The following is a 19,716-nucleotide window of genomic DNA, read 5'->3' on the forward strand; positions in this document are numbered from 1 at the left end:
GTGATTTCATGTATCTGCAATTTGTATGGTCAAAGATATGGATTGTACTTTTGATAAAAACCTATGCAAGATCTATGCAGCATGCTGTTTACATAACCAAATGATTGCTCTGTTTTTTTCTTCTTTCTCCTTCTTGTTTTTCGTTCATAATTAATTTGTGAAGAAAAAGGCTAGTTCTTTGAGTTTTGTCAGGTAAACGCATGATTCATAGCACGCGAAATGTTCTTTGAGGGCTGATGGCAACAGATCGTTTACGACCAACCACGGCGACTACATTTCCCACAATTCTAGAGACGCTGTTACCATGGAGGCGTGGATAGCTTTCTGGTAGTGGGGTTGGGTTGGCTTTAGCAATGACAATAATGTTTAGGAAATTACTTTCTACAATGCATGTTTTGTTATAGCGAATGGTAGCTGTATAAACTAGTAAATGCGTCTGTTAATAAAACAATGTGGGCTAAGTTATATATTGTGTATCGTCACACTTGTGTTCTGCCCGCAGTGGTTTGGCGCTGCTAATGCGCGCGAGTTTTCAAAGTGGGCGAGTCTGCGGCTCTTAAAAAGAGGACGTTCAACCGGCTAACAGGCTGAGTTAGCTTCATTATACCTCACATTCCGTTCGGCCAGATTATAACGCTACGCAAACTGGCACTAAACGTTGCATCGGCTAAGGAACCGAATGTTACACCGTTGATTAGAACGTCCCTGCGGTGGAGGTTTTTCAAAGCATGACCAAGTCATTTTTATTTCATTGCCGGGCTCGTTGTTGCTAAGGCAAGCTAAAATGGACATGTTAACGCTACTTGCTAAGCTAGCATCTCTTCTCTGTAATGTAAACAGTCGTGTGGTTAGCAGTTAATAACGTCTCTTAAATAAAAGAACACTCAACTCACCAAAAGAAACGTCTGTCCCATTTATGCCAACAGGTAAGCCAACGCTATGTGTCTGTTTTGGTTGGTTCATATCAGTGCTTTTGACTTTTATGCTAGCTTACTTGTAACGTTAATGTTAGCTAAGTTAACAATGACCATCCAATACCATCTTCACACGTAACAAATACCTTCCCTGGTTGTTTGTAATGTCCTCTCAAGTTTGTTTTGCACTTCTTTTCGCAGAGCTCCCTACAGGCTCTGCGTCATGTCTATTGATTTTGACAGTGCTGCTCTTCAAACCCAGCATGATGAAGAAGAATACGACAAGGAGGACTATGCAAGAGAGCAAGAGGTATAACGCATAGCTGCAGAATCGTAAAGTTGTTGGGATAACGTTTGTGTTACAGTTACGTTTGTGTCTAGTTGTTGAACCTTCTTGCCAATAGGATTTTGTTAAACCGTAAGCACTGTGATTGCTTGAACTCCTGCTGGTTTATTGATTGTACATATTTTAAAACATCAGTTATCTAACATATAAGACGGCAGGATATATCCAGGGCATGTTTAAATTATAAAACAAAAACCCGTTGTATGTGCAGTGATTCAGGCATTACCTCTCTCTACTTCAGTTATTATGCAATTACTATCATCATTGCAGATTGTCATGTTGACATATATACAAAAATATGTATGCTCCTTTTTGGGGCTGCACAATTAATTGCAGTTTAATTGAAATCGCAATATGAATTACTGCAACATCTAAATTGCAGGGGTGGGCAATATTTGTTAAAAGCAAAATATGTGTCAAACCGTTTTAAAATAAAGTATTGTGGTGCTGTAGAGACATCCCGGCCTACAATTCGTATCCTACAGACTAAAGAAAAAAGATCCTCAAAATCACACTTCAATCATATATATATATTTTAATGAATTATTTATTTTGGCTTTCTTTTCAAGCTGATATCAATGCACAAAATGTCTCACAAATGTCATTATTAGAATCATAAGACCCAAATAGCATAACTTAATGAAACTCAAAGTCTAAATTCTGGGTCAAATTGTCAGACTTGAATACACTTATACAGGTATACACACTTACAGACACAAAATAGATTACAATGAAAGACTCACTCATGGGGGAAAAAAACACAAAACAAAGCAAAAACAAACAAAAAGAGGCCTTTGTGAATGACACAATTTATTTATTTATGCATTTGAGGTGTGAATTTCACAAGTACCATCAGCTTCTCAGCTAGACAGTCATGCTGTGTTATTACTCACGCCTACAATCTGTTGCACCATTAATCTGAGCTGTTATTGGCTCAAGGAAATGGCCTCCTTCCAGGTGTGTCACACAGAAACTAGCTCTGTCCTAGGTTTCCCTACTTTCTCTCTATAGCTACCTTGTTTCTGTGCTTGGCCCCACTTGTACTTAGCATGAAGAAACTGTCACAGAATGTCTCACCAGTGGACTTCAATACTCGGTAGAATGGGACTTTGAATATTCATTGTCAAATGGATTTTTTTCCTTTGGTATAGTCTATTTAGAATACACAAGTTGGTCAAGTGGAAGATTTTGCCGTCAGTAATTGGAATGTTTCTGCTCCAGTTAACCTTGCTTTATGTTTTGTCTAAACGGAGAATGGAGTTCTTTGGGAACAAACCACAGCAATCACGCAGAGAGCCTACAACATGCCAGGCACTTTTGGGATATTTCACACAGAACGTCTTCTCTGCAGAAAGATTAGGCTAGGAGGTTATCATGTTGCTTAACAGCTGAAGCAGAAGTGCCTCCTCAATCGTGGTTAAAGGTGTAAGCGGGATGATATGGGTCCTTTGGTTTTGGACACAGTGGAGGATTTGAGGATTATTCAGCAGTCCTTGTGGGAAGTAAGTCCAGCTGGTTTGGCCAGTTCCATCACACATGGCTGGTTGTAAAGCAGGTCTGGTCATTCTCTTTCTAACGCAGAGGTGGATGTGATCTGTTTTTGTCTCATTAAGAGCTAAGATGTTTTGACAGAAAATATATTGTTATTTTTCAGTGTTGTGTTTCTCAGTTTGATTGTATGGACCACAAGAGTAATCTGTGCATGTTACACTTGCAGTACAAATATTAGTGCTGCAACTAACAATTACCTTTGTTACTGATTAACCTAAATACAGCAAATGTTCACGGTTAAACCACAGAACAGAAAATGTTGCTTGATAAATTACTTAAATTATTCACCGATATGATTACTAGCAATACTCTAAAAATGTACCCCCTGACACATTCTTTCCCTCAGACTCTCAGTAATTACTTATCTGTGCTGTTTATTTTCTATCTTTACTACTTTATAACTCTGTTGCTTAGCGACCCTGGTGACTCATTTCCATATGCTGTTTTTCCGCAGTTGCACAAATTGCTCACTGACCTGCCCGATGACATGCTGGAGGACAGCAGAGACTCCTCCTCTCCAGAGCTAGAGTACTCTCCCTGCAGCAATAAAAACACTGGCAACAGGTAACACACATATTGCTGTTGACACTAGTAATCTCAGATTTGGAGAACTCTGGGTGTGGTTCAAAACAATCAGACATACCTGATTGCACTTGCATTTGTTACCCTCTCCACTCAGCCCAAAGTCCACATGGACTCAGCAATGGTCAGATCATCAAAGGCCAACTACTCATGAACAGGTAGGTTGTTAGTTTTTTTTCAGTGGTAGATTTTTGTCTTCTGAACTTCCGAAGAACAAATACAGCATCACTATCACTGTCAATGTCTCTCTGAAGAACTGTGAAGTTAGCTATGATCAACGCTCCCATGATGAGTACGCTTATGCGGATGGAGCTGTTCAGATCAATGGATATCATCCTCAAAGTCAACCTCTGCCTCACACCTGGAGCCAGGATGATCCTTTCACCCAAGGAGATTATGTATACACCAGCATAGGCGCAGAAAAATCTACAGAAACTTCTCTCACAGACGAGTATGAGTCCAAACCCTACCCCCAAGTCACTAATACTGCTGTTGTGTATAACGGAGAAGGAGAACACGTAGACATCCAAAACCATGGGGACCACAACAAGGGCAGAAATAATTTTCAAGTGAGTAGAGTTTTGTTTGGTCTACTTTGTCATTGCAGGTGTTTTTATATTATATCATACATGTGACATAAATGTATGTCACTGTTTATGAAATATTGTACATTTCCCTTTTAATACTTTGAAATAAACATCTTGATATCTGGCCATCCACGATTTTTTAGCATAGTGTACACCTTCTTTGTGTGTGTTTTAAGAAAAAGTTTATTTGTGTAACTTTGACTTGGTTTATTCTTGAGTTATTGAACAGAATACTATTTATATTTCTAACATACTGTGTTACTTGTGTTTTTTGATTTTTATAATTTAAAGTCTGGAGCATTGGACAGAGTGGATCAGCACAAGGTCGGCTACAATCCTCACCATCCTGCCCATCAGCCAAAGATGTTTAACTCACACACCGTCCAAGAAGAAGGTCAATTTGACCATCTACAAAGAGAATTCCTTGACTCGACACAACGTGAGTCTTATAGTCTTGATTTAGTACAGTGACATGTAAACCACTGTTTTAGTTGAAAAATGATCTCGTTTTCATAAATGTCAATTTAGGAATTTATCAAATTTATCCCAAGTGAAAAATCAGAAGTATTTTTTTGTTGTCACATTGCCATTGAGCAATCGATGAACTCTGAACTGCTCCACTTGTTCTGTGGACAGTAGTACATAACATTGGGCTGTTTTGACTGAGACAGGATGGGAAAGGGGAATTAATTAAAAATAATGAAATAATATATGACCATGTACCAGCCAGCCATAATAACTACCACCCTTTTGACAGTGTTATTTCTGATCAGTTTACCATCGAGGTTCATCAGCCTCCAGACAAAACAAATTTACCGGATCTCCTGCACAGTAAAGTGACCGGATTAAAAAATAAAAACAAACAACAATTATCTGACATTATGTCTAGTCTATTTTTGTTTCATAAAAAAATGTATTCAGCCCAACTGCATGTTATTTTAATTGCCATTAGAAAGTAGCTTTAATAGCCTTAATTAGACTCCTAAAGTGTTGTTATATAAAATAACCTTTCTCAAATGTCATTGCTGAGAAGTGAAAATACCTTCATTGATGTGTTGAATATACATGTTGTGCTGTGTTACAGAAACTGCTGATAGAGAGCAGCTTGCCCAGCTGCAGATTTTATACAAAGCTCAGCAGAGGCAAATCGAAGACTTGGAGCAAAAACTGGAGGATTCAAGGCGTAATATGAGATACACAGAGCATCAGTTTGCAATTGCCAAAGGTATGTTTCACAAACTGGGGCGTGGGAAATGTTTTTCACTTTATTGCAGTACATAGTCTATGTAAAGTAATTATAAAAAAGTGATTATACTTAGATATTTTAAGGTTTTGTTGCATGTTATGATTTATTGATCTCTCTTTAAACATTTAAGCCTTTGTAGAAATTAAACCAACCGCTTGAACTTAGAATTAGGCCTGCACGATTCAGGGAAAAATATGAATATTAATGATTTTTTTTTTAGCTTAGAATTGATATTACGATTCTCTGCCACAATTTTGGGATGGGATAATGGACAACAATTTAGACTTTAGGCAAGAGTGCAGAAAAAACACACCAAAATGTCCAAAAGAAAAAAACAAAACAAGTTTTGTGTTTCTACACGTTATCTAATAAGACATACATACAATAATTAGGCAAAACACATATAGGCTGTTGATCTACGTCATCACGTTACATCTGACCACCTCGTGTTTCATGTTCTAAGAAACCAATTCTCCACCTTTTAAACATGACTGAGTCTCTGAAATTATTGTAAGAGAAGGTGACTTTCACAAGCATGTTAAAGGCTCAAGCCTGGAATGACTACAAAATAAAAACCTGAGTAAATATTTCATATTTCATTAAAAATTGTGTGTGACAAATACTGTATATGTCAAAATCTAATCCTTGGCCAAGAGATACCCACCCCTACTGTAAACATAGAACTTCAATGAAGAGAAGGGAGAGCATTGCAGTACTTTAAAACCTATTTTATACAGTCTGTTTAAAACTCATAGAAGAACGTAGTAGCGTTTGTGATGAGGTCGGCTCGTACAATTAAATGAGAATCAGTCATAAAAAAGAAAAGGAAACTTGAAATAAAAAAAAAAAATGTTAGTTTAAAAAATGAAAGTTATTTAAAAATTAAATCGTGATCAGGGTGAATCAAGATTGCGATTTCATAACTATCAGTCATGCAGGCCTACTTTGAATGAATAAATAACTTCAGGCGGCCTTGATGTCTTATGAGGAAGGATAGTTTTTCCTCTATGTCTGACCATTGTGTTTGACACTTATACTTTCCAAATGTTTTGTTTTTGTTGATACAATATTAAAAGCTAAAGAGCTGGCTATCTGTCATTCTATAGCATTAACTGAGATTGATTGAAGGCAATAAAATAGGATACGTCTTTACTTGTATATATGCCCCCTTATGGCTTTCCAGAGGGCTTGCACAATCTACAATAACACTGGGTCCTAAACTGGTCTCGTGTCACCTAATCTGTTGCTGGATAGGCTGCTTGTGGTATTAATAATATAATCTTTTTTTTCTATCAACAATAGATGAAAAGGAGGGCCTAGCAGTAAGCCTAAAGGAATCAAGTCAATTGGTTGAAGAGGCCAAGGAGAGAGAGCTTCAAATGCTAAACAAAGTGAAGGCAATGGAGCAGCAAGTACAAGCTCTTACTGCAAGGGATCATGAGGTAAGTTCTGCACTGACACATACCACTGTTTACCTCCTTCTTATCTTCTTAGCTGTTAAATTGTCAATACAAGACATGCTACAATACATCAGGTTATATGTAATTAAGGAAGAGACTTATAGAGTAGTTGTATTGTGTTTGCAGAACATGAAGAAGCAGAAGTTGGCAGAGGCTGCAGTGGACAGCATGAAGCAGCAGATGTTGGAGCTTTGTCGCTCTGACACTCTGTCCAAAACGCGGCAGCAGCATGACCGAGACCTTACCGTCATGAAGGAGCAGCATGAGGCTGCACTGTTGTCACTAGAGCAGAAGCTAGACTCTACCTCCGAGGCTCTAAACAGACAGGTCTGTAGTGTAACTGTCAGGAGATATAGTTGACTCCAAATCACCTGCAAACATAGTAAACTCCTGTGTTGTTGTTTTTTTGAATAGAATAGAATGCCTTTATTGTAATTATACACAAGTGCAGTACCTGTGCAATGAGATTGAAGCAACCCCTTTACAGTGTTGACACGAAATATAAAAATACAAAATATAAGGAAATAAAATATAAAGTGTAGGTAGGTAGTGCAGAGTGGAGTCCCAAGAGCAAATATAAAAATATAAAGTAAATATTTGTTGCTTACAGGTTGATGTTGGTCAGATGTTACGGGAGCAGGTTAAACAGCTGGAACGCCAGAGAGAAGAAGAGCAACTGGAGAGAGCCCGAGTTGTCAACACCCTCAGTCAGCGTCTTGAGGAGAGTCAACAACAATGTGCCAAGCTGCTGCAGACAAGTGAGTTAACGTAGATGGCAACCACTTTTTTGTCTTTAACATACTTGCTAAAAACTCTGTTCAGAAGAAATCACAGAACATTAATGAGTAACTTCTATGCATGTGTTTTTATTTAAGCTATTCCAAATCATTGTTTCTTCTCTTTTGCGGTTCTATTTTCTTCAGGTTCAGTGCAGGAAATGAGTCAGATACAAATCAAACTACAACAGGCTCAATCAGCCAAGGCACTAAGTGAAAACATGAACAAAGTCTTACAGGTTTGCTCTCTGATTTTCCTGCCCCAGAATTGAACCACTCTCAAAACCAACAGTTTAAAAAAAAATACGTGCTTAAACTTGGTTGATTTAACTTTTCACCTTTTTTATTTTTATCCTAAAGGAGGATCTGGCCGAGTTGAAGGAACAGATAACTCTGTATGAATCTGCTGTGAAACACGGTGTAATTGCATTCGAACAGGACAGTGACTGGGAGAACCAGCTGTCTGAATCCTGTGTGGATTTAGGATTAAAGAAAACAAACAGGAAAAATGGCTTGCTTCACAGGTACACCAGAATTAGATATTATTATTATTATTATTATTATATATTTTATCTTGACACTGTGTCCTTTTTCTTCATGTCATGGGTGCTAGTAAATAATGTGAAACTTTGTTAACTCGCAATGTTTCTACTTCATTTCCACCACTCCCATCAATTGCTCGGACAAGTTTACTCCTCGACTCAGCGGGCCCGGGTTCGACTCCAACCTGCGGCTCTTTGCTGCATGTCATTCCCCCTCTATCTCCCCTTTCATGTCTTCAGCTGTCCAGTCAAATAAAGACCTAAAAATTCCCCCCCAAAAAAATCTAACTTTCCCTACTGTTTGGTCAGTGCTGCCCTGGCTCACCTGTCGGACTCCAAGCTGCCCAAAGATGAAGCTTTGCGGCTGTTGCGAGTGGAGATGCAGCGCTGCCTGGGTAGTCTGAAGGGGAAGCGTCAGAAAATCAGTCAGCTGCAGGAGGAGCTCCAGCTCTGTCAGGGTCGAGTGACCAAGCTGCAGACCCAGTTAGAAGAAGCCAAGCTCTGCTCTTCGGTGAGAACTACCTTCTACTGTCTATGACCAGACCCAAGCTTTGATTTTGCATTGCTGAGCAAAGTATTTACAACTGTACTGTCTGATAGCTATTATTCAGATTGAGGGAGACTGGCCAATTTGATTACTTGCTGGTAAAAAAAAGGACAAGTATGCAATTGGTTAAGGTAAGGTGACACAACTAACAAAACATTGACCCTAAAAGGATTAAAATATAATATTCAGTCATGTTTCCTACCAAAACTATCCAGTTGTGTTGGCATAAAAATGAAATGGATGATCCAAATTTCTCATAAACAAAATGGCACAAACATAAGACTGAGAGAATAAATGGCTTTAATGCAACGCTGATCATAAAAGAATTGCATCTGTGTTCACAGGTCCGAGAGACCAATCAGATGAAACATCCAGACGTAACTGGAGAGTCTCAGAAAGAGTTCACGAGACTACAGGAAGACCAACGACACTTGCAGGAACAAGTGGAGGTTGGTTGAAGTTTCATCAAGTCAGTTATTTGTTTTGTTTTTAGACTATTTCATGAAAGACTAGTGATACTCTATCCAAACTCTAGCTGTTAGAAAAAAAGAATAAGGAGCTGAAACAGAGTGAGGAGAAGGTGAGGTCTGCCAACTTGGAGCTTTGCACCAAGATGAGGCAGATGATCCAGGAACTGGATCAAGAGAAGCAGGAGGCTGCTGAGAGGTAAGGCACAGAGGAGCAAAATATCATGTGTTTTTTACCAAAAACAATCATTAAGAGGGTATTATACGGTGTGTGTGTGTGTGTTATGTATATAACAGTGGTGGGAAAAAGTGTTTGCCCCCTTCCTCATTTCCTGTTTTGCATGTTTGTCACACTTAAGTGTGTCGGAACATCAAACACATTTAAACAATAGTCAAGGACAACACAAGTAAACACAAATGCAATTGTAAAGAAGGTGTTTATTATAAAGGTGAAAAAAAATCCAAACCATCATGGCCTGTGTGAAAAAGTGATTGCCCCCTAACCTAATACTGGTTGGGCCACCTTAGCAGCAACAACTGCAACCAAGCGTTTGCGAAACGTGCAATGAGGCTTTTACAGGTCCTGGAGGAATTTTGGCCACTCATCTTTGCAGAATTGTCCTAATTCAGTTACATTAGAGGGTTTTCGAGCATGAACGGCCTTTAAGGTCATACCACAACATCTCAATAGGATTCAGGTCAGGACTCTGGCTAGGCCACTCCAAAGTCTTCATTTTGTTTTTCTTCAGCATTCGGTGGTGGACTTGCTGGTGTGTTTAGGATCATTGTCTGCTGCAGAACCCAAGTTCGTTTCAGCTTGAGCACACGAACAGATGGTCGGACATTCTCCTCAGGATCTCTGGTAGACAGCATAATTCATAGTTCCTTTTATCACGGCAAGTCTTCAGGTCCTGAAGCAGCAAAACAGCCCCAACCATACAACTCACCACACATATTTTATGTTGGTATAATGTTCTTTTTATGAAATGCAGTGTTCCTTCTACGCCCGATATCTTGGACACACACCTTCCAAAGACTTCCACTTTGTTCTCATCGGTCACAGAATGTTGTCCCAAAAGTCTTGGGGTCATCAAGATGTGTTGTGGAAAAATGAACAGCTTTATGTTCTTTTTCACCAGCAGTGGTTTTCTCCTTGGAACTTGCTGCAGGCCATTTTTGCCCAGTCTTTTCCTGATGGTGGAGGCATGAACGCTGACCTTAACTGAGGCAAGTGAGGCTGCAGTTCTTTGGACGTTGTTGTGGGGTCTTTTGTGACCTTTGGAGAGTCGTTGCTGCGCTCTTGGGGTAATTTTGGGCGGCGGCCACTCCTGGGAAGGTTCACCACTGTTCCATGTCTTCGCCATTTGGGATAATGGTCTCACTGTGGGGTCGCTGGATTCCCAAAGCTTTGGAAATGGCTTATAACCTTTCCAGACTGATAGATCTCAATTACTTTCTTTTCAATTGTTCCTGAATTTCTTTGGGTCTCGGCATGATGTGTAGCTTTTAAGGATCTTCTGGTGGACCTTACTGTGTCAAGCAGCTCCTATTTAAGTGATGCCTTGATGTGAACAGGGTGGCAATAATCAGGCCTGGGTGTGGCTAGAGAAATTGAACTTAGGTGTGGACAACACAGTTATAGTAGTTTTAACAAGGGGGCAATCACTTTTTCACACAGGGCCATGATGGGTTGGATTTTTTTTACCTTTAATAAAAACACCTTCATTTACACATTGCTTTTGTGTTTATTGGGTTGTCCTTGACTATTGTTTAAATTGGTTTGATGTTCCGAAAACAGTGTGACAAAATGCAAAGGAACAGGAATGAGGAAGGGGCAAACACTTTTCACACCACTGTGTGTTTGTTGTTTTTTGTTTGTTATATATATAATATATATATATATATTATATATATATATATATATATATATATATATATATATATATATATATATATAATATATATATATATATATATATATATAAACTTTTTTTCTTTATGGAGATCTGAGAGGATTCATCAGCAGTATAGGGACGATGTGGTGGACCGGGTCAGAACCGAGATCATGCTGGAATACGATGCTCAGGTTGAACAGCTGACTGCACAGCACCAGCAGCAGGTCCAACAGTTACAGTGAGTCCTCTGCACCTGTCACTGAACATTGCTGTTCTCTGGAAACCATTGCAGCTCATTTACAGTACTTACTACTTCTTCACAGGACCCAGTTGTCTGAGGCTAATGATAAGATGTTGGCCGTTCAAGAGTGTTACGTATCTATCTGCAAGGAGAAGGACATGCTTGAGAAGGAGCAGACTTTGAGCAGAGTAAATGAGGTATAGAAGATCTTTAAATATGTTTACAATATCAGAGTCGGACATGGTTTTTGTGCTAATAAAAAGGGAGAAATTAAAGATCAAATTACACTTTTGTAGGGACAATGGAGCTTTACTATTTATATTTGACTCTATGGCTACATGCTGTATTTGACAAATCTTAATTTTTGTGAGTGATTAAATGTCCTGTGTCCAACATAGATGGCCTGTGGACTAAGAAGGATTTATGATTTTGTTCTCATTCCCAGCAAAAAATGAAAGAAGAGAGTGATACAGCTGTGGAGAAGCTGAGGGCTGAGCTTGAGGCTCAGCATCAGGCCTCAATAAACCAGATCAAAGCTCTCTGGTCCAAAGAAAAGGAGACTGAGATCCAGCACCAGGTGAATTCTCATGTAGCCTTGGCCAAGGCTGCTTGGAAAGAGGAACTACAAAAGGTATCATTTCCCATAGTAAATGTCCAGCTCTTCCAACTCCCTAAGGTGAATTTACGTTAGATGGTGACCTGAAAGTTTTTACTGCTTCTGTGTAGATGAAGAAGACCTGGGTCCAGAGGCTGGAGGAGGCCAGGAGAGAGAAACACAGAGAGACTGCTGAGGCAACCTGTCAGACAGATGAGATTGAGGCCGGCAGCGTGACAATTACTGTTGAAGAATTTGACTCCAGGCTCAGTGCCCAGAAACAGCAGCTGCAACTGGAGGCTGACAAAGTAAAACGCAAAGCTGTGGAGGAAGCCAGGAAGCAAGCCCAGAGAGAGCTGCACGAGAAACATCTGGAGGACATGGCCAAACAGGTCAGTGTTCTATTTTTATATAATACTTCTGCTAGTTAGCCAAAGTGATTTACTGTACATTTTGTACGAGTGGCACCAATCAATTCAATGCCAATAGAATTGCCATTGCTGTGTTATTCACACACGGTTTAGATGTTTGTTTTTTTCTCCTAGGGCTGCACGATTAATCGAATTTTGATCACGATTTGGGCTTCCCACAATCAAATTTGCGTAATCGATCGATATTTTAAATGCGTCATTCCGTTCATTGAACGTTTCGAGTGTTTTTTACAAAGCCAATTTACCGCTCCGTAAACCACTGTCTGATCTTGTTCCAGTCAGAGTTGTTCTGTGCACCGTGCACCTTTAGTTTCTAGATGTAGACAGTCACAGAGGACAGATAGCAGTCATACGTCGGTCACAAGGTTTACCAGTTTACCAGTAAACGCAACATTTTTCCTGTCTGTGTTGTTTTTCAGACAACAGCAGTGACCAGTTCTAGTCGGTGCTAGTTAGTGTCTATTGGCTCACAGGGCTAACATTTTTTCTCTAGGTCGCACCGGTGCACCTAATGTCCTTGCATCTTCTGCTTCTCCACAAATGCAGCAATGTTGTTTATATCTATATGGTTTAATTTTGCGTTACATGACCCATTTCTTCTGTAAAGCCGTGCCTGTGTTTGGATTTCTCCTCTTACTCTCCGCGCAGCCCCGCCCCCATCCAGTCACACACGGCTTCCAGCAACAGAGACAGAGCGGCGACAGCGCAGGTGTCACGCTTCTGACATTTGTCCACAGTTTTAATTATTATTAACACAGCTGTATATTGTAAACCAGAAGAGGCAAACCTGTTTTTGTACCAGCGTTTTGTTTGGTAACTCTGCTGTTGCACAAAAGTTATTGAATGCAACGAACTTCAGTTTGTAGAATAATAGCGTGTGAGACGGAGCCTGCTGGACCCATTCATAATGAGTCAGCCGTCACTCTGAGTACGTCCATTGCACTCCCCCTCTCTCCCTAACTCTTTTAATCAGTTATTGTTGATAACAAGTGAAGGAGCTTTCACTGAGATACATTTTTTGTTTTTATTTATATATTCTAGGCTATTTATTTCAGATAATTTTCATTTACACTTGTTGCAGCTGTTTGTATGTACAACATACAACTTCATCATAAGAGGAATGTAGCACAATATGGATGTTTTTTTTTTGTTTGTTTTTTTGTTTCAGGTTGAAGGTGCCGTTACCAGGGCCTATAATTGCTGGATTGAGGATTTGACTTCATTACCAGAATACAAAGCCTCTCTCCAAACAGAGAGGGAGAAATGGGAAGAACTACAAGAAAAATGCACAGAACAACAGGTATGACAGGGCTTTATCTTTGTGAGTTAAAAAGTGTCACTGCTGTCAACTGGCTTTTTTTTCTGATCATGTGTGTTCCTTAATTTAAATGTACCAGGTATCCCAGGCCCTGAGGGAGGCAGAGGAGCAGTGGCATAGGACGCACAGGAATCGTTTGGAGGAACAGAGCTCCGGAACGCAGAGGGTGGAGGAGCTCCAAGAGGAGGTGGCAGCTCTCCAGAGTCAGCTGGAGCAAGGCAGGAGAGAGCACGCTGCCTTGCTGAAGGCTGAGCTGGCTGGAGCTAGAGCAGCCTGGAATCGAGACAAACAACAGGAGATCTCTGTCATCCAGGTCCGCAGCGAGCAGGCGTACCAAAACAAGCTGCAAGAGCAGCGCAAAAAGCAGGAGCAGGCTTTGCAGCAGGCCAGAGAGGATGCTGGTCTCCATAAGAAGGAGCTGCTCCTGCAGATGGAGGCCAAGTTACAGCAGACTCTGACGGCCCGAGAGGAGGAGTGGAGATGTCAGCACGCAGAGATGGAGCTGTCCCAGAGAAAGCAGATGAGAGATGAATTACTAGCAGAGCTACAGACTCATCTGGCAGAGGTCCAGGTACAACTTCTCAGGGATCCCAAAACAAATCAGCAGGGCACTGAAGACACCAGGAGGATCAACGGGGCCACGCCAGAGGGCACAATAACACACATAATTCAAACATCCTGCAAAGACATAGTCAACAGAGCAGTATCTCAAGCCAAGAAGGAATGGGAGAGGGTGAGTTTTTATTTGATTATCTACTATCTAAAGATAAACTAAGTTATTTTATCTGTTAACGATTTTGGAGGACTTACTCTGCTCAATGATTTAAAGGTTGTTGTAACGCAATAAGTACTTAACAACTTAGTCGAAAACAAAATTGGGTACGAACACTTTAAACCCCAGATGGATACAATTGCAGGACAAAGGAAAAGGAGAACACACTGGAACATGCAAGTTCCCAAGTATTTATTAATACAATGTTTGAACCTACAAGGTCTTTGTCCAGTTGAAAGTCAAAACATGGCATTGATAAAAACTCGGGATCTTGCATATATCAGTGCGCAAACAGCCTGATTTTTTCCTTTTTTATGTGGTGGCTTGTGGCTCGGAGGTAGAGTGGTCGCCTCTTAACCACAAGGCGGTTCAATCTCAGGCTCCTCCGGCCACATGTCACACATGTCAAAGTGTCGCAGACCAAGACACTGAGCCCTAAGTTCCTCCTTGCCTGCTGTATCTAGAGATGCCCTCTGCTCCTAATACTTAAAATTGGCTAAATGCAGTATTACAATTTCAGTACAGTGTGTACGTGACAATAAAGAAATAGTATTTTTTTACCGCGACAAGTCCTGCTATATTTAAATGCTGTAGCATTTAATTAATGGGCTGTTTTTAGTATGTTTTGTCTTTCATGTGGTACAATGCTTGAATTGCTTTTCCATTTATGCCCCCACAGTTAAGTGAGGAAAGATTGAGCCGTGTGTTAAAAGAAACACAGGAGCAGCATGAAAGAGAAATTGACAAAATTCAAAGTATGTAATGCACTCTTATCTTCAATAAGCAAGACATAAGACATGGCGTCATTTGATTAGACTACAGTGTAGTGCCCATTAAGAAGTTTACACGACAATATTGTCCACTGTTTCCAGGCTCTTTGTCGAAGAAGAAGGAGCAGGCTTGCTGCAGGAAGGAGTGTGCTGAGGCTTTAGGTAAACTGCAGAAGAAGAACCAGGAGCTCCACAGACACTTGGAGAAAGCCTGTCGTCAACTCCAGCACAGTGTTCGTGAGCACAAGACTGCCTTGCAACATCTGAAAGGTATTAAATGCATTGAAAATGTTTCTTTTAAAGGGCATTTAAATAGATTTAATCAACATGCAATGTGTCTGTGTATTGTAGATGAGCATGAAAGCAGCTTACAAAAGGCAAAGGAGGGACATCTGCAGCAGCTGGAGGAGGTGAAGAGAACCAAAGAATCTTCAGGGTTTGTTGTTTTTAGTATTTATCTGTAGTTTAAAGTTCAACAATATAATGTTGTTTCCCTGACTCTGTTTATTGTTACATGCCACGTAAGTCAAAAGTTAATCAAAGGTATACTTTATGTCAAATGCCCTCCCTTCTCTGTGTCAAAAGATTTTTCTTAAGCATCTTGCATTTGGGAAGATGTTTAGATTTTCTATCCAATAAAATGTTATAGATTTTTGGGACAACAAACTCTTCACATTACAGTAAATATGCCAGTCTACTGTCATCATTATGACAGGCAGGATGTTTTATTACTTTCAGTAATATTAAAATCTGTAATATTCAAATCAAGTCCTTTTAGTCATTATGTCAGCCCCAAAATCATGATTAATTCAAAAACCATATCAAAAATGCATTTGATGGTTATCACTCTATACTTTTACTTACAACATATAGTAATTGTTAAATAAATATTCAGTGTCTTAAGGCACCATATGGTTTTATTTGTATATAAACCTCAAACTGTAAGATTCTGACTAATTAGTGAACAAGGATGAAAAAGCTGAAAGAATTAAGGACTCTTCAATATACAAAATATTTAAATGGTTCATTTGTAGACTATGTATAGAAAGGGAAAATATCATTGGGAACTTTAATGTTTAAAAATGTAATAATAAATTCCCTTAGCTACACTCTTTGTTTTGGGTGCAAAACAAAATGGATACTTTAAAATAGCCGATAATACACAAAGGTTAAGTTTGCACTCACTATTATGAGGGGTATAAGTGCCCTAGAGCTAAGTTAGTAACAAGAATTTCTGGGACATGGATGCACACAGATGCAAAGAGAGGAGAAGCTCAGTGTGGCAAAGGCAGTCTAACAGCATAATCTATGTAAGAGACAGGTTAAAGAGAGAAGCCGGGTCGGGCTAGAACTCTCCCCTGCCGGATCGTGTCGTACTGGCCTTCCTCCCTCTACTTTGATTATATCACTGATTTATGTGGTAGATTAATCTGATGACTATGAAGAGAAGCAGAGAAGGGGTGCTTCGTCTGCAGACATGCACCCTCCCCCACCGGTCTGGCTGAACACTGCAACTCCTCACTCCCTAAATATAAGCTTTCTCGAAAAGGAGAGTTTGAAGTTTACTTTTAAATGTGGTGACTGTGTCTGTTTCTTGAACCCAGACCGGGAGCTTGTTCCACAGGGGAGGAGCTTGATAGCTGAAGGCTCTGGCTCCCATTCCCATAATGAAAAATAAATTTCAATGAGGGCAACAAATGAATTGTTCTTACTTACAGGAGTTCTAATCACCAACAAAGTGCTCATCAAGGCCTCGAGGAGATGAAGCAGCAATACTTGATGACTGTAGAAAAGATCAGAGGTTGGTAATGGTGCTGACTTTTTAATATACAGGTGTGGATTTAAAATATTCTGTATTCTAGGACACCATAATTCATTGTTACACGGTGGACAATGCAGACGAAGCTAGACACTATGATGTCCTGTACCATACTATGTGTTATGTACTCACTTGTGAATCTGATGCCAGTTTTCATGATTATATACATCTGCATTAAACCTCACCATGTCATTTTCCAGTATATGTACCTAGTGAAAAGCATAGGTCATAATTGTGTTTTTTATGGCAGGAGACATGCTGCGTTACCTCAAGGAAAGTCGGGAGCGAGCGGCAGAGATGATCTGCATGGAGGTGCAGAGGGAGAGGCAGGACACTGCCAGAAAGATGCGGCACTATTATCTGACCTGTCTGCAGGAGTTACTGGAGGACGGAGGAAAGACTTCAGGGCAAGAGGCCATAATTGTCCTAAATTTGTTTGCTTGCTTCATCATGGCTCTTCAGGCTAATTGTATTGATTGTCCTGTCTTTTGCAGGGCTGAAAAGAAAATAATGAATGCTGCAAGCAAGCTGGCAGCCATGGCTAAAGTGCTGGAGACACCTTTCAAAAGTAAATCTGGAAAGAACTACAGTTTACAAAGTGAGTCCTGTTGTGCAAAACTGTTTTACTGTAGAGGTTTCTTTTTGGTTTGTTTCAAAATATCAGTGTGGCGTGAATCTGTGTTTTGTATTGACAGGCTGTTTGACGGCTGTGTCCACAGGTAGAAATGCAGGTTTCAGGATGAACCCGCCAACACTAACTGAGCTTCCTGACATAAGGCCAGAGGAGAGATCCCACAGGGAAAAGACTTCTGCTGATTCAGAGCAGAAACAAGCTGCTTCACCGATGACTAAACCTTTGCGTCACCAGGACATTTCTGCATCTGGGAAGGAGGCCTCAGAAGATGCAGTGCTGAAGCCCCAAACTAATGCTCATACTCACCTCCGCTCTTACACATCTTCTCAACAGATGGCTTTTCCATCCCAGGTGGATTTAGTTAACGTGTCTGTGAGAAGTAAAAGCAGGGAGCTGTACCTGCAGGGGGTTGACTCCAGCAACGCAGACAACTGCCTCGACTCAGAGCAGCAAAGTAAACCGTTCCTCATCCAGGAGGCTCCTGTCAGAGACGAGAGAAGGACCAACTGGAGCATGAGCAGTAGTGACTCGGACACAGGCTTCCAGGTTTCAGTACTCTCGTACTCGGGGAGGAAACTAGAGCCAGTGAAGCCCTTTTCTGTCTCTGCTGCAACAGCCAATGACTCAGGAGAGTTTGGTGGCCTCACCCCAGATGTTTCTGACCTGACTGTCTATAATGAAATTGCCAAAAAGACACCTCACATCCAGACTTTAAACTTTCAGCATGCAAAGAGAAGTACACACAGAGAGCCCACCCCAGGCTCTGAAGCTGAGAAGCAGCATGGCGTTTGTTCCAGGCCTCTGTTCTCTGAGTTGAGACAGCGCCAGCAGGACAGCGGCTTCGACAGTCCATTCTACCAACATAAATGACAAAGGGAAGGGCAGGTATGATGGGAAGTAGGGAGATGAGCTTGAAAATGTCAGTTATCTTACCATATAGTGCCTTTTAAATACAGTGTATAAAGTTTACATGATGTAGAACCTTTGCCTTCAAGGCAGCTTTCAGTGTGTGTTGCATTAACATTGTTAAAGGAATAATTTGACATATTGGGAAATGCATTTGCTTAATTGCCGAGTTGGATGAGAAGATTGATACCACGCTACAGCCAGTAGCCGGTTAGCTTAGCTTAGTTTAGTTTGGCATAATAACTGAATATGGGGAACCAACTAGCCTGGCTCTGTCAAACGGTAACAAAAAGCCACCTCCCAGCAGCGCTAAAGAGTATTTTTGTCACTTGGAGGTTGCCAGGCAACCCACAGACTCAAATGAGTCACTGATCCCAGCCATAATATGCTAGCAAACAAGATTTGTTTGTTTACATTTGGTTTAATCTTTTAATTCAATAGTAAACAAACAAGATTCAATTTGTTAATGACTGAACTATAGAGGTGCTGGGAGGGGGATTTTGTTACCTTTGGACAGCGCCAGGCCAATTAATTCTATTGCTTTAATTTGTGGTGTTTTCCAGTGTAAAAGGTTCCATTTTGTAACTGTCTTTTGTGGTCTAGATTTTGTCTGAGGCCATTAGTTTTTGCCTTTTATACGTAACTTTTAAACATTTCCATCTATAGCTTTAAAAATGCAGCTGCATGTCTTAGTTCTAAATCTAAAAAAAAAAAGGTTTACTTCAGTATTAAGTAAGTAAACAGCTGTACTGCTTTTCAGCAAAGTGCATTGACTTTGATGTGTTTGTGTTGAAGTGAGTTATAGAGAGATTTCACTTCAAACTAAAATCTTTCTTTTATACATGAATACCTTGGTGTCGGCTCATGAAAACTAATGTCTAAGAATGTTCAGGTTTTTCTTCTGCATCTGTGCGCTTGCTTGGAAGTGATTCTTACATGACAAATAAGTGCACCCATTAGGAAATGTTTATAGGTCAAAAGTCGTAGCTCTGCCCACACTGTTGAACTTGTGAGTTCATTGGCCGACACTGCAACTCACTGTGCCCTGACCTGTACCTACCTACCTACCAACCTACCACAGAATCCTAGATCAAGTACAGCTTTATAAGCTCATGTCACTCTTCGTTTTGTTTTCTCTGTCGGATTTAGATTCTTGTGTGTGTTTGTGTTTTTTATATTTTAAAATATTTTATATCACGTTAATGAGATATGCTGTGCATAGATTGTGTTTTTTTATATATTGATTAAAATCATTTTAATAAATCTTTAGCTCATTTCAAGCAAATAAGAGAAAATCCTTCATTTGTTGCGAGAGCG

The 19,716-nt window shown here is 40.2% G+C and overlaps 1 protein-coding gene across 3 annotated transcripts; it reads left to right on the top strand.

Moving 5' to 3' along the window:
• The first annotated feature begins 240 nt into the window (after positions 1-240).
• cep152 (centrosomal protein 152) lies at positions 241-19,358 on the top strand. Of its 3 annotated transcripts, none has more exons than XM_032523075.1 (28): positions 241-926; positions 1,116-1,224; positions 3,266-3,375; positions 3,491-3,551; positions 3,648-3,962; positions 4,272-4,419; positions 5,065-5,205; positions 6,529-6,668; positions 6,813-7,013; positions 7,297-7,444; positions 7,610-7,701; positions 7,823-7,986; positions 8,314-8,515; positions 8,896-9,000; positions 9,087-9,217; positions 11,023-11,151; positions 11,237-11,351; positions 11,600-11,785; positions 11,881-12,141; positions 13,349-13,480; positions 13,578-14,231; positions 14,950-15,025; positions 15,143-15,310; positions 15,392-15,476; positions 16,759-16,841; positions 17,110-17,266; positions 17,354-17,457; positions 17,555-19,358. In XM_032523075.1, the coding sequence occupies exons 2-28, from the start codon at positions 1,138-1,140 to the stop codon at positions 18,361-18,363; spliced, it is 5,004 nt and encodes a 1,667-aa protein (XP_032378966.1). In that variant the 5' UTR covers positions 241-926; positions 1,116-1,137; the 3' UTR covers positions 18,364-19,358. The 3 variants fall into 3 exon arrangements, with proteins under 3 accessions (XP_032378966.1, XP_032378967.1, XP_032378968.1); XM_032523076.1 differs by having other exon boundaries at positions 244-926; positions 17,579-19,358; XM_032523077.1 differs by lacking the exons at positions 241-926; positions 1,116-1,224 and adding an exon at positions 2,302-2,762.
• Positions 19,359-19,716: the final 358 nt, after the last annotated feature.

Source organism: Etheostoma spectabile, chromosome 8, assembly GCF_008692095.1.
Source record: "Etheostoma spectabile isolate EspeVRDwgs_2016 chromosome 8, UIUC_Espe_1.0, whole genome shotgun sequence".
NCBI classification, from domain to species: Eukaryota; Metazoa; Chordata; class Actinopteri; order Perciformes; family Percidae; genus Etheostoma; species Etheostoma spectabile.